The sequence below is a fragment of the Clupea harengus genome, chromosome 9 (assembly GCF_900700415.2).
Source record: "Clupea harengus chromosome 9, Ch_v2.0.2, whole genome shotgun sequence".
Classification (NCBI taxonomy): domain Eukaryota; kingdom Metazoa; phylum Chordata; class Actinopteri; order Clupeiformes; family Clupeidae; genus Clupea; species Clupea harengus.
In genome coordinates this window covers 19,040,340-19,059,605 of record NC_045160.1, presented here as the reverse complement: position 1 = coordinate 19,059,605, position 19,266 = coordinate 19,040,340, and the positions used below count along the sequence as shown (strand labels likewise).

Sequence of the window (19,266 nt, the reverse complement as noted above, 5' to 3'; positions counted from 1 at the left end):
ATGGAAGGGAGGGGTTTTTAATTGGCTGCTGAGCTCAAACATCAACATTTTGGAATCATGGACTCTACCTTTAAGAGTGTTCAAACTCATTTTGCCATATAACCAGAATAAAAAGAAAAAGGCATGTTTATCTTTCATAAAAGCCAGGTTTAATTTACAGTTTTACTAAATGTACAGTTCCTTTTCTTAAAAAAAAGCATCATTATACACAATAAATACAATACAAAATTAATCTGTAGTACTATACTTCAAATTCTTACATTTTAATTTTTTTTACATTATTATTGTTCTTCTTCTTCCCAAGTCATTGCTTCTGCCATGTTTATAAACTGTTTGAACGTCAACCATCTGGAAACAGACACAGAAATATTTCTTTGTAAGGGGCAACCTCGGGGCTATCAGAAATGGCCTTTTCAGTGCTCACAGCAAAACTTAAGATCCCTAAAAAAAGTAACTAATTAGTGAGACAGTTTGTATTGAAGTTCTTCCTTGGGAAACCAATGCAGTGTTCCTCACTCATATCGTCTGACCTGGATGAAGTGGCATGATACATGATTCAATTTAGAAGTCTAACGCCTCTTTTCAGCAACTAAATATGAGAGCAACCCCCCTCATCACTGTGAGCACCGTCTACTTTTGAGTGGTTGAATTTGGAATGGTTTCAAGTTAAAGTGTATTTACTAAATAATGGTGGACTGTTGCAAGTGAAAATCTCATTGAGTAGAAGAGCTGATTGAAACTCGGAGCAAATAATGATTTCGATTCAGAATATATTCTCACTGTTGATCACAGCTGAAAATGCTCTTACACGACACAACATTCCCAAAGAGGATGGAAATCCGAGCAGTGGCGAAATTCATTAAATGATCTAGAGACGGGACCAGGCCATCAACCTTTCATGTGATCGTCAGCACCTCATCTCTGGACTGAGAGAGATGGCATGTCCATGTAGACACACAAAAAAAAAAAAAAATTCATTGATTTACATTACATTCATCCATTCAAAATAAAGAGTGATTATGTTAAACGACACTGATGAACCCACAGTACAATGGTGAGAATTAGGCTGGAAACTGGGACACACTGGTTAGGGTCAATCTGTACACCCCTCTGATACTGTCAAAACTATTCTTTTGTGGAAGAGACTCGCTGTGCTGAATTGTGCTGTAAACGGTGGGAGCTGCTTTACAAACAGGCCTAAAAGCCCCCCTTACTGCAACCCGTCATAAAAAAAAGGGTATAGTTTCTTGATTCCATTATTGAGCGTGGACTTCTTACTCTCTCTCTGAAGTACACTTACGTGGACACTTGTACACTAAAAAGTGTAATTCTTTTTCCATTTCAACTTTTTTTTCAAAAACAGCTGAACTGATGCTTGCCCCTTCTTTTCCCTTACTTAAAAAAACATCAAAATATCAAAACAGTTTATTTTTATAATTCAGTCTACCCCGCCTGTAGGGTGGGTGGGGTGCTGTTATCTGTTGTGTGTCTGAGTCACCAGGCTTCCGTTTTGACCTCGGCCTCCGACCTGCTGGGTCGCAGAGGAGGACGAGGACGCGGAGGAAGAGGAGGGTCTGTGAGACGAAGAGGACGAGGTGACAGTGCGTTGGGTGTGGTGCGGGTGGTGAAGCAAGTGTGCCCCGGGGGGCCTGCCTGAGCTGCCCCTGCTGCTCGCGTGGCCGGCGGGGCCCTGCTGCAGGTTCAGTATGCTGTCTATGGCACACTGCAGGTGCTCGTTCAGAGAGTCGTCTGGCGGGGGGCTCCCGCTGGAGAAACTGGCGTTGTCCATGTCTGGGGAGTCCGACTTGCAGCGTTTGGCAGGAAGTGAAGAGTCTCTGGTGAAGGACGAGCTGTCGGAGGGGGAGGGAGGGCCGGGCGCGTGCTGGTCCATTCGAAACGCTCCGCTGGGCCGCTCTCGGTTTTTGCCGCCGAACCGTTTGGACCGAACGGTCCCCTCGCCGTCCCGCTCCGCCGCCACCTGCTCCTCCTCCCCGTCCACTTGCTCGGGAAGGCGGTGCCGGTGATGCCGGTGGTAGGCGTTTTTGATTCCGCGGTACAACACGTCCTCCATCTCGGCCAAGCCCGGGGGCGAGCGAAGCGCCTGGGAGACTCCCTGGCCTCCGGCCTCACCGCGGCTTCGCTCCTGGGCCCGGCCGCCCTGATGCTCCAGCTTCACGCTGGCGATCACCGTGCGCTCGGGCTGAGGCGAGGCCCGCAACTGCGAGGGGGGAGGGGGAGGGGACGGAGACAGGGGGAAGGCTGGATTTAGCGTGACCGGTTGTGGACTGGGGACGATCTCACAGCCGCCCCCTGGAACACCCGGCCTGATGCGTGGGCTCACATTTTCGCGGTAGGTCTTCCGCAGCGGTAACCGACAGGGAGTAGACGTGGCTGTGGGGTTGCACTTCACACCGGACACCTCGTGGTGCTCAAGCGTGCCGTTCATCTGCGAGCTGGAACAGGATGTCGAAGATGAGGAAGACCAGGGGTAGGAAGGGGGCGCGTCACGCTGGCTGAGGCCTGAATGCGTGGTGACTGTGCTATTGCTGGAGGTGGCTGAAGAGGTGCAGGTTGAGGGAGGTGGGGCAGGAGTCCTGATGACAGACGTAGTGGTGGGGGGAAATGCAGCCTGAGTTTTCGGCGGCTGCTGCTGCTGCTGCTGCTGTGGCGGCGGCGGCTGCGGCTGCGGCTGCGACTGCGACTGCGGCTGAATCTCAGGGGTGGGCGGTTGCGAGTGGTGCTGAGGCTGCGAGTGGACCGGGTCCAGCGCAGTGTTGTGCACCACCTTGGTCAGGCCGGCCTCCTGCTTGATCTTGAGCTTCAGGCCGATTCGCTGCCGGGCCTCGTAGGTTTTCATTGGGGGTTTGCTAGTCCGCTGGGGGAGAGCGTCGTCGTCGTCGTGGGTGGGGCGGGAGGGGCGGGAGGAGGCGGACGGAGTGCGACTAAAGGAGGAAGGCGGGGCTGACGAGTCGGCGGCCACCCGAAGCGCCGGGGCAGGAGCGGCACTACAGCTGGATGACCAGGATACCGACGCCCCACCTCCACCATGCTTTATCACCAGCTTGGTCGGGGGGTAGGGTATGGAAGGGGGTGCTGGAGCAGAGGACAGACTGGGGGTTGGAGTGGGGGTGGGAGTCGGGGTGGGGATGAGGATGGGGGGCACAGGGCCCACGGCTGGTGGGGCTGGTCTGACTGAACTGGCTTCAACTGCCACCGACCTTTGTGCACTGACGGTGACACTGTCCATCAAGCAGGAGTTGGCCACATACTCCTCTGTGGTGAAGACGGGAGAAAAGAAAAGACAGGAAGAACTTTAAAAACTGGAATACTGGACATTTAATGCCCAACACACAATTTTCACAAGATGCAGAGGTTGATACTGACAATTGCTTAGCTAGATCGGGGTCTTAAGAAATGTAATCGTAGACTACAAACACAGAAACACAGCGAAGCATAATTTCTGGTGCTCATAAAGGTATACCCTGTATCAGACATTACTAGGCTAATTACAGTTAACATAGTTTCACTGACTGTGGTAGCCTAATGTTAACGGTCTTGTGCTTCTTGAAATCTGTGTTTAGATTATCTTTCAGGACTCGGATTTGTCTAACTTTTTGTGAACTGCCCTGTCTGTTCAATGTCTGCACTCAAAAAAGATGTAAATGGGAAACAAACAGTGGCTCAGACCGAGCCATAACCTATCCCAACCAATCAACACAGTGTTTTCAGGAGCACGGAAGGGAAGGGAGTAATTCGATTGGCCGTTAAGCACAAACAACAGCCTTTCACGAAACTGAATTACAGACTGAATTTTTAATTGTAAAAAAATGAATAATAATCATGATTTCATGATTATCCGGATTATTTTCTAGTTCAACAATTCAGGCACAGCATGATCTTCTGCAATCCTCCCTATGTATCCAAAGCAGTCACACGTGCAACAGTTCAACTTGTCCAAACACTTAGCAGGACACTAGCAACATGGGAGTGTCCACTAGTAACATTGTGATTACAAGGGGGAGTAAAGACCATATCGGAGATTGTATAGAATAGGACATCTGTGAATTTAGAGGACTGGAATTAGCCTATATTCACACTGACTGATTTTAATGGTTTTAAAATACTGACTTCAAAATTGTAAAGATTAATTCCCCATTGCGATGTATAACCTAGATTAACAGCAAAACAGTTAATCTCAACATCCCTATTTATAACACATGGTACCTATACGTAAAGCATGCATCCTTAAACAATCAGGCTTGCTGAAAACAAAGAATTGGCCCCACACACACACCAAAAAATAAATATAACAATAATAATAATTCTACGTACCTGGTCTCTCTTTTGCTAATATCCTGTCCTGGTTCAAAGCCAGCTTCTCCTCCTGAATGAACATGCGATCAATCATGACCATCTCTGCAGAGGGACCCAATCTCTGTTCATGACAAAACCAAACGGCATTTGTTAGTCATTCAGCAATTAACCAAATAACACCCCCGAAGACGGAGATCACACAAAAAAGGCACATGACCGGGCTCTATGAAAACCGCTACCTTGGATTCCTCAAACAACAGGTGACGATATTTATCCAGCATGGTCTGCGTCCTCTTCAGAAGCTGGCAGGAGACACTTTCAAACTCACCGTCCACTAGTGAAATAATGAGAGTGAAAGGTAAGACGACCATAATTGTCCCACGAGACATATTCAGTGGATTGATCAACAGACCCGCTAAGTCAAAGGGTAATGTGTGGTGGGTGAGAGGGTTACCTTTCTGATAGTCATGCTGAGAGGAGGTCGTGCCCTGGTAGAGATGATAGGGTAGGAGTCTGTGCAAGCTGTCCTCAAAGGAGCGGAATGGATTGCTGTAGTCTGGATGCAGCGCTGACCCCTGTTGCTTCCTCAACTGCTCCAGCATCCTGCACATGAGCAGGTGGGACACACGGACAAATGAGAGCGGGACCACAGACTCTCCTGCATGTCGTGTCCATGTGATTTCAGGTCATGCTCAGAAACTCACTTCAACACCACAACTACGGTCAAAACTGCATCAGTGCATACCTGGCTTCCTTGCTGGGTTCCATGATAAAAGGCATTTTCAGAGTTGACGTTTGCTGTAAAGAAGAAAAACATTATGAGAACATGTTGTCCAACTCCACGTTATGAGGACATATTGAGTAATATGAATTAGCAATCTAAAGAATTACTGTCCCAATCAAAACACACCACATCACCATCAACTTAAACACACTATTAGTAAGTACAAACTAACATCATTTTAACCATACTGAATAACACAAAACAGAAAGTGTACACAAGTGGACACATCACAATGCCCAAAAAAAACCCACCTGTGCAGGAAAAACTGTCAGTCATCTGTACCTTTCAAGAGTGAATTAAACTGCACTTTCTTCATGGTGCACATGTGAGATTATAAATCTATATATACACACGATTGGTGAGATTGTAAGTGTATATATACACGCGATTGGTGACATTATAAGTCTATATATACACACAATCTGATCATTGTAATACTATTGCTATTCACTTTCCTGCTACGTGCTGCTTTAGATTCTTTGACCTGACCTATTCAGAGGACAGCGCTGCAGGAGTGCTGATATGTCCATGTTTTACCTGGGTTAGGACAGGACCAGCAGGTTGGGGTACAGGCATCTGGGACAGAGCAGGGTTAAGCACCTGAATCTGCAGTGTTCCTTTCCCCACAGGAATCCCTCCCATAGCACTGATGACTCCCTGCTGAGCCTAAGGAAACAAAAGACAAAAAGGACTTAAAGCAATCGTGCACATTCATGTGTACATCATGCTTATGACTGCCCATAACCCATTTGTGCTGAAGTTATAATAATGGTCTTGCACACCTGTACTGGTTGGGTAAGGCTCTGTGACGTGATTGCCTGGTTAACGGCAGCTCCAACTGCCCCAGAATATACCTGTGCATCACTCAAGGCTGAAACAATAAACAATGCATAGTTAGAATGGGCAAATCAAACCGCACAACACCATTTTACAGCAGTGAACAATGAATGGGATAAATGTGGTAGATTCAAAACAATCATTACATGTCAATTCAACAAATTAGGGTGCCAGATGTGTTGACCTCTAGAAGCATATTTTACTTAATTTACCGTTTGTTTCCTAGATATGTGAGCCTTTTGGCAATGGTTACATTTATTATTTGTTTAAAGAATTTGGACACGCTATTTTCATCCTTTAGGGAAAAAAAGTATTACAAGGACACACACAGCTTACATTATGGCTCTCGGTCACAAATTACAATCTGTTTTGCAGCTCTCCCCAGCAAATGTAAGAAAGAACAGATGTATTATGCGGTCTTTCCTCATTTTATTTCCACAAAGAAAACTAAAACCAGGAACATAGCAGACCTGACTTAGAACTTCTGTTGCTAAATCACTCATTTGTGCATCATATAACAATGCTCAGTGATGTTAACCTCAATAGTCAACATTCAATAATCACTTAGACATCTTTGTGAAGACAATTGATGTAAAGAGGATGAGGCCTGGATTGCATCCCAAAAACATTTACCAGAAAATTAGCTCTGATGGACAAAACAAAACAAATACCAGAAATCCTTGCACTAACCAAATAAGGCAAGCCCATTCCCCTGGACATCTCCTAGCTAGCCTATCGTGCCCCTCCCTTTCCAGCAAGTAAGGACAGAGGGAGTCACTGCAGAGTCCAAAACACTGTCATTTTCTAATCCATTGGTTAGCATTCCCGTGTTTTTTGGTAAATTGGAAAATAATGCACTTGGCAGTAAAAGAACCACTTGAAAGGGTCCAACATGAATTTGACATGGTATGTCTTTGCCCTAATAGAATACAAAGCAAGTCACGCATCTTATACCAGAGGTTAACCTCAGATGACTAGAAAACAGTGTCAGCGAAAACCTATTCTTTATTTTTTGCCTTAGAGTTTTAAGGAACAAACCCTAAAAGTCTGAAAATGCTAACATCAGACATGTGGACTCGACTGGTAGGCAAGTTTATATAATAATGTCTGAAGGTGGCACATTCCCAGTCCAGTGACGCAATCTCATTCCAGAAAATGCCAGTATCCACTGAAGCATTTACTTTATCTGAACCAAAACCAGAAATATATGCTTCACATACTGTAGGTAAATAATGAATTTCCTTGCAAACACCAGCTAGTTAACATCAGACCACTGGTTTGTTAGTTGGATTGAAGCAGTGTGATCACCCATTTGTGCTTTAAGTTGTTGGTGCAGTCTGACATTACCGAAGTTTGTTACATCAGCCTTTCAATATCCCATTTTGAGATCATGTTGTGTAACCTATTATTAAAAACTCAAAAATCAAGTAATCAAACACCATCCCATCAATGACTGAAAACGACTTAAGATATGTGCATTGAATAACAACGTTTTATTCCCCCAGGAGAGATAAAAGAACCGCCTGCCATTCAATTTCATTGAGTAGGTGATTTACAGTGACAAGAGACAAGTGGCCATTGCAAAGCCAACTAGGCAAGACGAAAATAGGATACAAGTCTATTCTATGCAAATACAGAGTGATGCAACATAGCGACTCCCAACAGGAGTGAAGCAGTGTTAATTTCGTTGACGAAAACTATGACGAAAAATATTCGTTAACGACCTTTTTCCCGTGACTAAAACGAGACTAAGACGTGACGAAACCGGATCTTTAAAAATAAAAACTATGACTAAATCTATTTTAACTCTCGTTGACGAGACGAGACGAGACGAAAATCTTGGTGGTTGACTAAGTCACAATTGTTTTTTTTTTCTAAACTTGTATGCACATCATTGGTTGGTCCTGTATCTATCCCTCCTCCACTCCCTGAGATGCCCAGACAGACATGCAAGTGACGCCCTAACAAACGTCATGATGGCTGAAGTTCAGGCACTCGGTAGGCTACTGGAAGAAAGATAAGAATAGATATCTGGACAGTCTTTAATTATAACTTGACAGAAAATAAAACACAATGCACCGCAATAACCGGCGAGAAACCTTGTGGCTTCAAAATAGGTGGGAATAACACAACAAGAGGCACCTGAAAGCGCACAATACAACCCTGCAATTTATGCCAAGGTAAATTAGCTAGTAACTGTCAATGATAATTAGCTAATGTTAACTAGTTATTAGAATATATTAGCCAACGTTAAGTTAACTTCAAAGGGGCAGTTGAGTGTATAGGTTGTGTCAGCTTGGATAACTAGCTAGTCATTTTCGATTGAAACCTCCCGTTTGGCTTGGCAAATGAGTTCCAAAACGTTAAGCTAGCTAACGTTAGCTAACTATGAGGTAGCATAGCTAAGTTATACTAGCTATCGATAACTAGCTAGTAAACGCATTGCATTTGTGAAATAGCGATTTTTTTCTAACAATCATATTCTACTCAACTGTAAGGAATATTATTTTGCATAATGATCAGCTAGATATCCCGATGTGTTTCACATTTTTTTAATAGTTATTTGCAAAGATATACTACTTTTGTAAACTTCTTTTTCTGCACTGGCAGCCATCTTTCTTCAAAATGTTTGGAGTCAGTCGGTTACCAAGGTGTTCGCAAGGCATCCTGGGAAATGTAATCTTTCCCTTCATTGCAGAATGGACTATAGGACAGGCCACGCATGACATTAATCAAGAACAAATAAATGAATATGTGATTTGTTTACATATCCTTGTCTATTTATGCGATTGTTATTATCATTGGCACTACTTTCAACTCTCAAACTATCCGTCTAGCTAAATATGTTGGTTATCAGATTGCACAGCAATTCATATGGAGGATATGTGGTTGATTTAACTAAGGCCAGGTAGGCATAGGAGTTGTATTGTGTTATCACATAATTTGAATCTTCAAAATCTAGACTTGATATTCTATTATATTTTAATAATAATACTGTTAATTAAGTATTGCCTTAAAATTATTATTTACATTGAATTCATTGGAATTCAGCTGTAGGCATATACTAGGAGATCTGTATCTTAGAGACTAATTGCATCCACAGTTTAAGTACTGCAAGCTTGACTATTATGCAGTTGTAGACACTACACAAGGGGTCCCCGGGCCTGAGAAGGGAAGGAAAGGAGTTTAATGTGGCTATAAGATGGAGTTTTAAATGTGACTAAAACTAGACTAAAATGTAATGAGACTTCGTCGACTAAAACTAGACTAAAATGTTCTGAGTTTTCGTCGACGAAAACTAGACTAAAACTAAGGAGGATAAAAATGACTAAAAGTGACTAAAACTAATATGCATTTTCGTCTAAAGACTAAGACTAAGACTAAATCGAAAATAGCTGCCAAAATTAACACTGGAGTGAAGGCTGCTTGAGACACATTGCTGAAAGTAATGAATGATACTTAGGTGCAGTCACAGTATTTTTAGCTTAAACTTCGATTCATAGCACAACCACCTAACGTTAGCAACCTGGCGCTAACTAGATAGCTATCTAACTAGACTGAACGGCAACACACTCCAGAATTCGAATAAAATTCAAGAGAAAATGTAATTGTCCATATTCTTTAGCTGGATAGTTAGTTGCAAGCTAGCTAGCTAATGTCTGGCCTACTTTCTTACTTCCGTAAGCTGGTAACCACAAACCAGGTACATCCAGCTTCAAGGGTTTGTCTCCTGCATAGACATGGGAAGACTATGCCTGTGACTTAGACTGTGTTAAACAGCTTATGCGTTCGAGCCTCAGGTTGATAATTAAAGAAACACATCAGAATGTGTTTTTGAATAAAGTACACCAGTGAGAATAAAATTACCTGTAGCTGAAGACTTCACCAGCACAGACTTCTGCTGCATCAAGGATGGAACCGTGACAGGCGGGCAGGTGATGGCAGATGATGTAACAACCTGAGTGGCCGGTGGTTCTGGCAGTTTGGTGAACTGGCCAGGCACTGGAGCCTGAGCAGCCTGTGTCTGCTGCTGCTGCTGCTGTTGCTGCTGCTGCTGTTGCTGCTGCTGCTGCTGCTGCTGCTGCTGCTGCTGCTGCTGTTTGGCTTGAAGGATGAGGCTCTGCTGGACCTGGGAGCCAGAGAACAAGTACGAATGTGTGAGTAAGGAGCAAACACCACATACAAATCCCCTTACCCCTTGTTTACGGTGTTACCTGCTGCAGTTTCTCCATAAGCTGCTTCTGTTGAGGGGAAGGCTGTGAGATGGATGAGAGCGTTTGAAGCTGTGAGTTAATCAACTGCACGTTGTGCTGCTGTTCAGGCGTCAGGCCCAGCAGCTGGGGAATCTGGATCTGCTGCTTAACCATCCCAGCAGGAGCAGCGGTGGTGACCCCTTGCTGAGCAAAGTGGAACTGTGCTGGGTGGACCTGTTGGGGCTTGGGGGAACAAGAAGGCGGCGGAACCTCCGGCTGGATTGGGGCGGGCTGGGACGGAGGCCGAGAAGTCTGTACCTGTAGTGGCACTTGGATCTGTGTCTGTATCTGGTGAGGGTGAGGCTGCTGCTGCTGCTGCTGCTGCTGCTGCAGCATCTGAGGAATGGGCTGTGAGTGATGAGGGGAGCCTCCAATCTGATTATGGATAATGAACATTTGGGGTACATTTGAAGGGGTGCAGGAACGGGTGGGTGTTTGTGTCTGAACTTGGGGAGCAGGCTGAGACTGCTGGGGGAGAGGAGAATGGATATGCTGGCTGATGGAGAGGGGAGAGGGCTGTGATCGTTGGGGGCTATCAGCCATAGAAGGGGCAACTGCACTGGCAGCAAGTACAGGCTGGGTGGGGGACGCAGTCTGGATCTTCAGTGGCTGCTGTTGTCCTGCGTTGACCTGGAAGGCAGGAGGATTTGGAGGCCGTCATTATCAACATTCATGCACTTCACTGGCAACAATGCAGGGGAACAGCAGACGAGTAGCATCAGAGACACTTGGATTGAGATGACCAGAAACAGATGTTAAGTTTTTTTTAAATATGTATTTATCCTCAAGTTACACTATTAGTCTGCAATTGAATCAACTGGTTCTGTGTCATAACTTTACATACTTTAGTTACTCATGCTAAGCGCAGGCCATCTCAATACCTTGAGCAAACATCACTATCTCAAACACAAAGCCAAACAACAACAGAAGCAAGGCAGTCAGAGCAAATAAAGATCGGAGAGATCAAATTACTCTTGACACAGCTCAAAAGAAATAAATCACGGCATGGTACACCTTGACTTTGTGTGGACTCAATGACAACTTAAAGGAAACACAAATCTCACTAACCAGACACACCTGCATTACCTTGAAATAGTTATTGGAAGTCTGAGTAGTATCTTTTGCACATAAAAGGAGCAAGGGTTACCAGTATGTCACCAAACATATTTTTCCTGTGTATGGGGTGGGGTGGGGCGGGGGGGCATTTTGAAGAAGTGATGGCTGTGCTGGAGAGTGATGTCTAGGATTAGGCACTTCCAATGGTGATTATCACACTAAGGTCAAGAGGTCACCTTGCAGAGCTTGGCTTGATTATTACAATAGAGCATCAGAGTGGTGTTAGCCAGAGTTAAGATTAAGTGAGAAACATGATATAAGTCTTCAATACAGGAGCTAGCCATCATGGCTTGCTTTATCTACAGCTCTCCATACAAACAAAACATGCAGATGCAAACATTAAACATTTTGCATTCTCTTGCTTCTGTATTATGGATACATACATCAATGGGTATAAGTGGATATTTAAGTTTCTTATTACCAGAATTCATGAATGTAGAGCTAGTCTAGATCAGTGTGAAGATGAATTAGTAGTCTAAAATCAGCGCATAGATGACAAGGTCAGATTCGTGAAAGGTAAGGAACACCTGATGCTTATGATTGCTCCAAATGACTCACTGACAAAATGCTGTTAGGAAGCATGCCTCTTCAGAAACCACTCTATTTTATTCGGATGTTAACAAATTAAAAAGCAAGCACTTTCGGGTAAGGGTTACAATTGACTCAATATTCTGCTCAGAAAAGATCACCTGGGTGAATCCCTTAAGAGACAGAATGCAGACATGACAACGCATAGAGCAACAGCAGCAAGGGAAGCAGCAAAGGACAAAATACTAGACAGGTGTGTTCAGTGCTGGACAAGGAAGCACAGTGAAAAGAAAAGTGGGCAGGGGACAGAATTTCATAGAGAGTAATCCAATAGGCAGCAGTGGCAGCAGCAAGTGGGTGGGGCTTAGCACAGGGCATGGGCTCGTCTACCTTTGAAACCACTGCTGCCATGTGGGTGGGGCCCGGGGACGGGCTGGGACTCTGACCCGGGAGGGGCTCAGCTAACGGGCCATCTTGGCCCGAGGGAGTGAGACCAGCAAAGTTGCCGCTGACGATAACAGATGCAGGTACGCCCACAGAGGGGAGAGGCGGCTCTTTGTCTGTCTGGTGCTGTTGGTCCTGACATGAGTACATTTGTAAATTCAAGCAAGGGAAAGGTTCAGAAGCATAAAAGATGTAAGTGGTCAAGCAGGGTCTCCATATTCCTATATTCACTCCGTAGCCTACAACACAATCCCTTGATTACCAACAGCACTGTAATGAGACTGGATTTATTAGATAGCTGACAACATTTAAACCTAGTTTAATGAAAATATGAGTTTTCTGTCCTTTAAGGTGGATCGCTGGTTGCTGCATCACCATAGGTTGTGGCCTGTGCTTAGCCTGCACATCTACCCTAAAAGAAGCTAACCTTTAATCTAACAGGGTTCACCTGACCTGGTTTAACCAGACAGGGTAAGGCTTGCAAACAGGTGGTAGACCAATAGCTGTCAGAAGTTTTTTTTATTTATTAATAATAAATTGTATCTCTATTTGCTATGTAGGCTAAGAGGAATTTCATGACCAAAGTTGTCTTGAGGAATTAATGATTTGATTAATTGCAATCCACCTGAGCTTTGACAGCAAAGACGGTTCTGCTTTTCTCCAGAAAAAAATGATTAACTCCTTGGCTGATATATTGTGAATAATATTATTTAATTTTTTTAAAGCTAGCAGCTGGCCACTATCACCATGCTTTTATGCACACACAACGATGAATTATATCCTGAGTGAGTTGTTGCCGGTTTATCAGTCCCTCCAGGATTTTGCGATATATACAAATGTATGTTATTACCACAATATTTCAGAAAAAAAAAAAAAGTCATTGAATTTTTGCATTTTTTCTGATTGCTTTAACAAATACTCAAAATCATAGCAATTTTAACTGCAATTTTACAGAATTCCCGCAACAAATTCAGTCACTACAAACCCTTGTAAGACCTGGTGAGACTGGTCATAGGCCTAATCATTGCAATTTAACTACCGGTCTTGGAGATTTCCCACTAGAAATTGCAAATAAACATCAAAATGACTGACATTCACTGCAGCAAATTCAGTCATTTTTGGCTGCAAGTAGCACAACAAACCCTAGTGGGACTGGTTCATTTTGACTGCCTTAGTCAGGTTTTGTAGAGATGAACTTTCATTGAGGAACTTGACTATATGGCTTTGTGATGCAGAACCCAAGAGAGAAGAAGAGGGAAAGTAAAGCACACTGACCTGTTGCAGGAACATGTTGAGAGACTCCTGGCTGAGGATCATGCTGGAACCCTGCTGTGTGAGCAGCACCTTTCCTGGGCTGTGCTGTGCCGATGAAGCCGTCAGCGAAACAGTAGCTATGGGTGCTGAAGATGTAACCACAGTACAGGACGGAGATGAGGAGGGAACAGAGCAGGACGCTGAGACTGGTAAAGCAGTCTGCACGGTGAGGATCGAGGGCTGCGCTTGGGCTTGTGCAGGGTGGGTACCTTGGTCTGTGGTGCTGCCCAACACAGTCACACTCTCCCCTGGCTGGCACGGAGCCATTGCAACAGCTCCACCACTGTTGCTGTTGGCAACAGCACTACCTTGCTGCTGTAGATGGGGCTGCAAACTGACGGTTGGGCTCACTCCGTCCACTTGGCTCAACATCGCCAAAGAGTTCTGGATGGGATGGATGACTGTCTGGGCATGTCCAGTGATAGGGTGTGCTTGGGTTTGAGTCTGCGCCAGTGTTACAGGCATCTGGAAGAGGGTTTGATGACCCATCTGACCAGACTGCAACTGGATGGGACCAGACAGGATGTGCGCACCTGGGTGACCCTGTGATGCCAAAACCTGGCTAAGGTTGAAGTTCTGGTTGGTCAGAATCTGGTTGGCCATGATCTGGCCTCCAGGCCCTTGACTGGTAATGATGCCTCCTGGGTGTTGGGTTAAGATCTGTCCCCCTGCTTGCAGCTGAGGCAAGAGGAACTGGTGATTCTGGCCCTGGAGGAGGCCCTGCGAAGGAATGACAATACTACCAGACTGGTTGAGGAGTTGGACACTAAGGGGTTTGCCTGATGTTTGGGGGTTCTGTTGCTTGAAGAGAGCTTGCTGAAACTGCCCGCCCTGTGATGTGGCCTGAGTGCTCAGGACCACATTCGAGCCAGGCTTGCCAGTCAAAAAGGTCACATTCTGAGCAGCTGACACAGGAACAGACTGTACTCCTACAGCTTTGCTGGCATCATTTTGTAATGTGTGGGGGACAGGATGTTGGTGCTGTTGTTTGAACAGTTTAGGCTGAATGGTTCCTTGTGTCGGTTTGGGCTGTATAGGTGTTGGTGTCCTCTGGATGATGACATTTTGCATGATTTGACCTTGAGTTTGAGCTGGAGTCTGGGGTCCAAAGCCTACAAGCCCACTCTGTGCAGTCATCGTGCTACTACTGGTGTTGGTGTTTGTACTACTCACACCTACAGCTGGCCCATTCAAAGCAGAAGACCCAATATTGGCCTTGCCCCCTTGAATCAACAGTCCTCCCCCAGAACTCAAAACAGAGCTTCCATGGCCAGCTTGGGTTCCAGCGGTTGCACCATCCTGTCCAGGCTGATGCAACTGGTAGCCACCCATGGCTTTAGTCAAGATCTGCTGTCCAGACTGATTAATAGTCATTACAGTGGGCTGGCCAACTACTTGAATCTGTCCTATGCCTAAATGGCTTGACTGATTCCCATTGGGAAGAGCCTGAAGGCTAGAGAGGGGCTGAAGTGTCACATTTCCCAGGCCTTGTGGCATGAAAGGTTGGACACTGATTGCCTTATTCATAACTTGTTGTTGAAGTTGAATACCTGGGTGGGCCAGTACTGACCCAAGCATGTCTGGTGTGGCATTGGTGGGTCCGGTAGAGGAGCCTGAGGCAGGGCCAGGAAAAATCTGGGTTGCCCCACCAACTCCCACTCCAATCCCTACACCAACAGCTGGGTCAGGCAGAGGCTGGACCACTTGTGTGAGACTTGAAAGCCCAAAGGAGCTGAGGTCCAGCTCATTCTCTGCTTCCTGAAGGCTCTGCTCAGTGATGTTGGCTTCGGCAAGACTCTGCTGAAGGATGTCACAAGGCTCATGATTGGACCCAACACCGTTACTTCCGCCATCCTCGCCGGTCCCTCCGGGGGATCCTCCCAAAATGTCATCCTCCAAGAAATCCAGGTCCACGCTGACTCTAGGGAGCCCGGGCGGTTCACTGGCCGATATCTGAGTGGGGGGTTGGACTTCGGAAACATGGCCCTGAAAAACACACATTGTTCGTGACAGTTCAGGATTGGTCAAAGGTGTTGGACAGGAGTGAACACGAATAAACAGAGGCAACCAAGTGGATAGAGACAAGAAAGGTTAATAAAGGTTATAATGCTTCAGGTGTCATGAGGGTTTGAGTGAGTTGTTCCTATGAAGAGGGTGTTTGGGTAAGGAAGTGTCTGGAAGAAGCATGCCACATAGATTGGATGGAAACAGCAGGGTGGGGATGGGGGTGATACTCACCCCAGCGCTGGAGAAGAACGAGCTGGACGGGTCACTCGAGCCATCCAAAAGGTCGTCAGTGTCCAGCTATACACAGACATACCCAGGAAAGAATAAAGATACCAGATAGGGAGACAGAGGGACGGGAGCCGGAGAAGTTAAAACACACAGAAGGAGCAGAAAGTGGGTAGAGGGAGAAGCACCAACCATCAGGATGGAAAGCAAGGACACAGATAAATTACAGAGGGAACGAAAAGACTGGGAGAATCAAAGGATGGCATTAGAATATGTTAGTGGGTCAATTTTGTGTATTTTAAGAGAGGAAATTTTAAAAGGATTGAAATTAAGAGGAGAACTAATTTGTCAGAGAACACCCATAAGCAGAAAAAAAAGATTAAGAGAGAAAAATGAAAACACCTAGAGGGGAAGCAGGATTGCGAGAGGCCGGAGCAGGGAGGGTGTTGTGGTAATACCTGTTGTGTATGGATGCAAATGTGACTTTTTTTTTTATGCCACAGGATGTTCCTTGATGCTATAATGTGCACCCTGACTTGTCTGTCAGTTCTTAGTCCTTTTGAATGCCCCCTTTTTTTTTAATCTTTAAATACTCACCAGTGTTTCTGATCCATGGAGGAAATCATTAAGTGCTTCAGGGTCACTGTTAAGGAGGGGAAAAATCACCCATTTTACAAGGTAAAGCATAAATGTGGGCAATCTTAAATTATGATGTAATCATTTAAAAACAGAAGTATAACTGTGCTGATGTCTTCATGTATGCAATTCAAATTCAAACATGTAGTTGATGTTCACACTCACCAAATTACATCTAGCAAGCACCTGCCGTCTTCATCATCCATGTCAACTGTAAATTATTGAATGTTAGGAAAACATTCTGTACAAACAAATGCAATTGTTTCCTAGCTATATTTAATGACAGATATATGTCATTTGGGCATAAACATGCACACACATACACAAATGATTTTCCTGTGGACTGAAACTGCATAACAAATTCGGAGTTACATAACTACTATATCTTAAAAAAAAAACATCTCCCAAAGCCTATGTAGGGCAAACTATAACCACGACATGGCTTACTATGGATATCAAACGTGTGTAAGTAAAAGGCAAGTTTTCACTACATATCAGAAGTACTTCAATCTGTTACTTATTCAGCCAAAATAGCTATGAGGAGGTAACCTGACAAAGGCAGAGACTGTACCTGCTACTAGGAAGTAGGTGTTTAAGGAAAACATCTTGACAATTTCAAAAACAAATCAGTGACATCCATAGTAGGCCTACACTTCTCTTTAATGAAGAGTTCACGAGAAGGTCACTAACATGGGTGAATTATACAATAACATTAACACAGCAGCCGAATAAGTCCTGTGCTTACCATCTGACAATTACAAAATAATTTACAACACAGGCAAAACTTCCTGTGGCAGGACAAATGCCCGTTTTAAATCCACAGCCAATTTTCACTTAAACTATACAAAAACAGATATAAGGCTGGTGTTTAAAACATCACCATCAGCACTGATTCGCTTCAATTATATATTTGCTTTACTTTGGATGGTACAGAACCAATCTCTTACAGTGATTTTAGTTTCCCAGGGCCAGGATAATTGTTCCAATGTTTGTTATTGCAGACGCGGGCAAAATTGTTGTGTTGTGAACCTTGAGGACTAGTCTGCCTTCTCAGCGATGAAAAGCGCGGTTTTCACACGCAAATCGAATTTCCATACAAAGAATCAAACAATAGCGTACGTACAAGCACTTCCAGAGACCTAAGTTAGATAGGAATTAACGTAAGCGTACCGAAGCTTTGTAATTCGTAGAAATTATCAATGATATAAGGTAGGCTAATCATTTCGAGTTGGTAGCCTACCTTACGGTCATGAAGTAGGCGGGGGCGCCAATAACTATAGTAAAACTAAACAGCAGGATGCCGCGGAACTAAATTTAATCGAGGCATCCCATTTGGCACGATTGAAACAATTTAACATGATCGCACACAGATTTCTGGAGCAGTCAACACATGAATGGAGACATGGATAGATGAGCTTTTTCTCCTGCGATGCCGAAGCTCAACTTTGCTAATAGCAAACAGCACAACGTAAAAAGATTGCATCCCAATAGCCTATTGACAACAGTACCATTTCAAGGCAGTTAGTGAAATATTTACGTTTTCATTCACAATGCATTTTTCAACTCTCTCATAGAGGTTTAGAGACCTGGCAACGATTTACAGCAAATCCGGACAGCTACAGCTAGCTATAGCTTAGCGACTAGCTATATTTTTCGTTTACAGGTTTATTCGTATTGAGTATAAAATTAAAAATAGGAAAACATTACAGACACGGCATTGAAGAATCATTTGCGTGCAACGATAACATACAGCAAAAACTGTCAGGTCTATCCATTTTGTTGCACAAAAGGCAATTGCGTATGTCTATCCTTGCTAGCTAAATATGAGTTTATGTTGGAAATACTCTTGGACCAAGGGGGTATGCTTGGGAATTCGCTGTTAAAATCTGTCCCTCTTCCGAAACACGCTGGAGTTGGCATTTCGGACATGGTCGATTTGAGGTTTGCAATCAGCTTGCAATATGCAAACATTGCATCTTTAGTGTAGTTATATCTATTTACGGAGAAAATGCTACATTGTAACAAACTCACCCGAGACGATAGAGGTGCAGGTAGCGCGGGGTCTCCAGTACGGCCCTGCACGGGCTCCCATTCAGGACCCGATCACAGAACTCTCAAACAGGAAACAGAGGTCCATGCCTTTCGCCTGTTCAATAATCAAGTTACGCGGATGAGATTCATTTTACATTTTTTACAAGATCACCCCACTCTATTTTGTATCAGTTAGTTTACATTATACATCTTCGTGATATTTGAGTAATGCAAACATTGCTTTGTTTATCTCTCAGAGCTATTTGGGTTTTAAGGTTCAGACATAATGTTAATCACAGTATCTAATAATGTTTTGTTTTTTTTGCTTTCTTGGAGGGAGGAATACAGCTCACTCTATACAAAGCAAAGAGAATAGTGTTTTATATTTCGTTGATAAATGCAGACTATCTACCAAATAAAAACAGGATACCAGGACATTATGTGTCAGGCTAAAAATATGCGGCCCCATTTCGGGTCCGTGTACACTGGGCTGTTTATGATGAAATATTACACGTATTTGCCACAAACATATGAGCAGGCTTTATGCTTCAGATCTCTTGCAGTAGCTGGCATTGCAGCCACATCAAATGCCTGTAGTTCTTGTGTAAAAGTGTTGGAATCCGTATTGGAAAAAGGTCTAGGCTGTAATAAATAGAAATAGTATTTACTATATCTTTGGTTAAAAAATGAACATGTCTTTTAAAGGGCGTGGTTTATTTTGTTATTCTATGTGATTGGTTGGAATTCATTCAATTGTTTTTGTTTCGGAGGTGCGTA

General features: G+C 44.2%; 1 protein-coding gene across 6 annotated transcripts; it reads right to left on the bottom strand.

Moving 5' to 3' along the window:
* Nucleotides 1-126: 126 nt before the first annotated feature.
* bicra (BRD4 interacting chromatin remodeling complex associated protein) lies at nt 127-18,632 on the bottom strand. Of its 6 annotated transcripts, XM_031573742.2 has the most exons (16): nt 18,490-18,632; nt 16,624-16,669; nt 16,420-16,465; nt 15,829-15,894; nt 13,800-15,576; nt 13,552-13,676; nt 12,223-12,411; nt 10,150-10,818; nt 9,803-10,064; nt 5,881-5,969; nt 5,636-5,764; nt 5,060-5,112; nt 4,769-4,917; nt 4,551-4,648; nt 4,333-4,435; nt 127-3,273 (listed from the first exon to the last, which is right to left on the bottom strand). In XM_031573742.2, exons 1-16 carry the CDS (start codon nt 18,548-18,550, stop codon nt 1,475-1,477), a joined length of 5,661 nt encoding a protein of 1,886 aa, XP_031429602.1. In that variant the 5' UTR covers nt 18,551-18,632; the 3' UTR covers nt 127-1,474. The 6 variants fall into 6 exon arrangements, with proteins under 6 accessions (XP_031429602.1, XP_031429598.1, XP_031429599.1 ...); XM_031573738.2 differs by having other exon boundaries at nt 13,552-15,576; XM_031573739.2 differs by having other exon boundaries at nt 4,554-4,648; nt 13,552-15,576.
* Between the last annotated feature and the right edge of the window lie 634 nt (nt 18,633-19,266).

Bases quoted from the DNA above. Each gene is read 5' to 3' on its own strand.
- bicra (XM_031573738.2), bottom strand. From the start codon at position 18,550: ATGGGAGCCCGTGCAGGGCCGTACTGGAGACCCCGCGCTACCTGCACC. The intron at 16,670-18,489 runs GTGAGTTTGTTA...AATAATTTACAG, and splicing joins CTGCACCTCTATCGTCTCGG to TTGACATGGATGATGAAGAC. The intron at 16,466-16,623 runs GTGAGTGTGAAC...CCTCCTTAACAG, and splicing joins TGCTTGCTAGATGTAATTTG to TGACCCTGAAGCACTTAATG.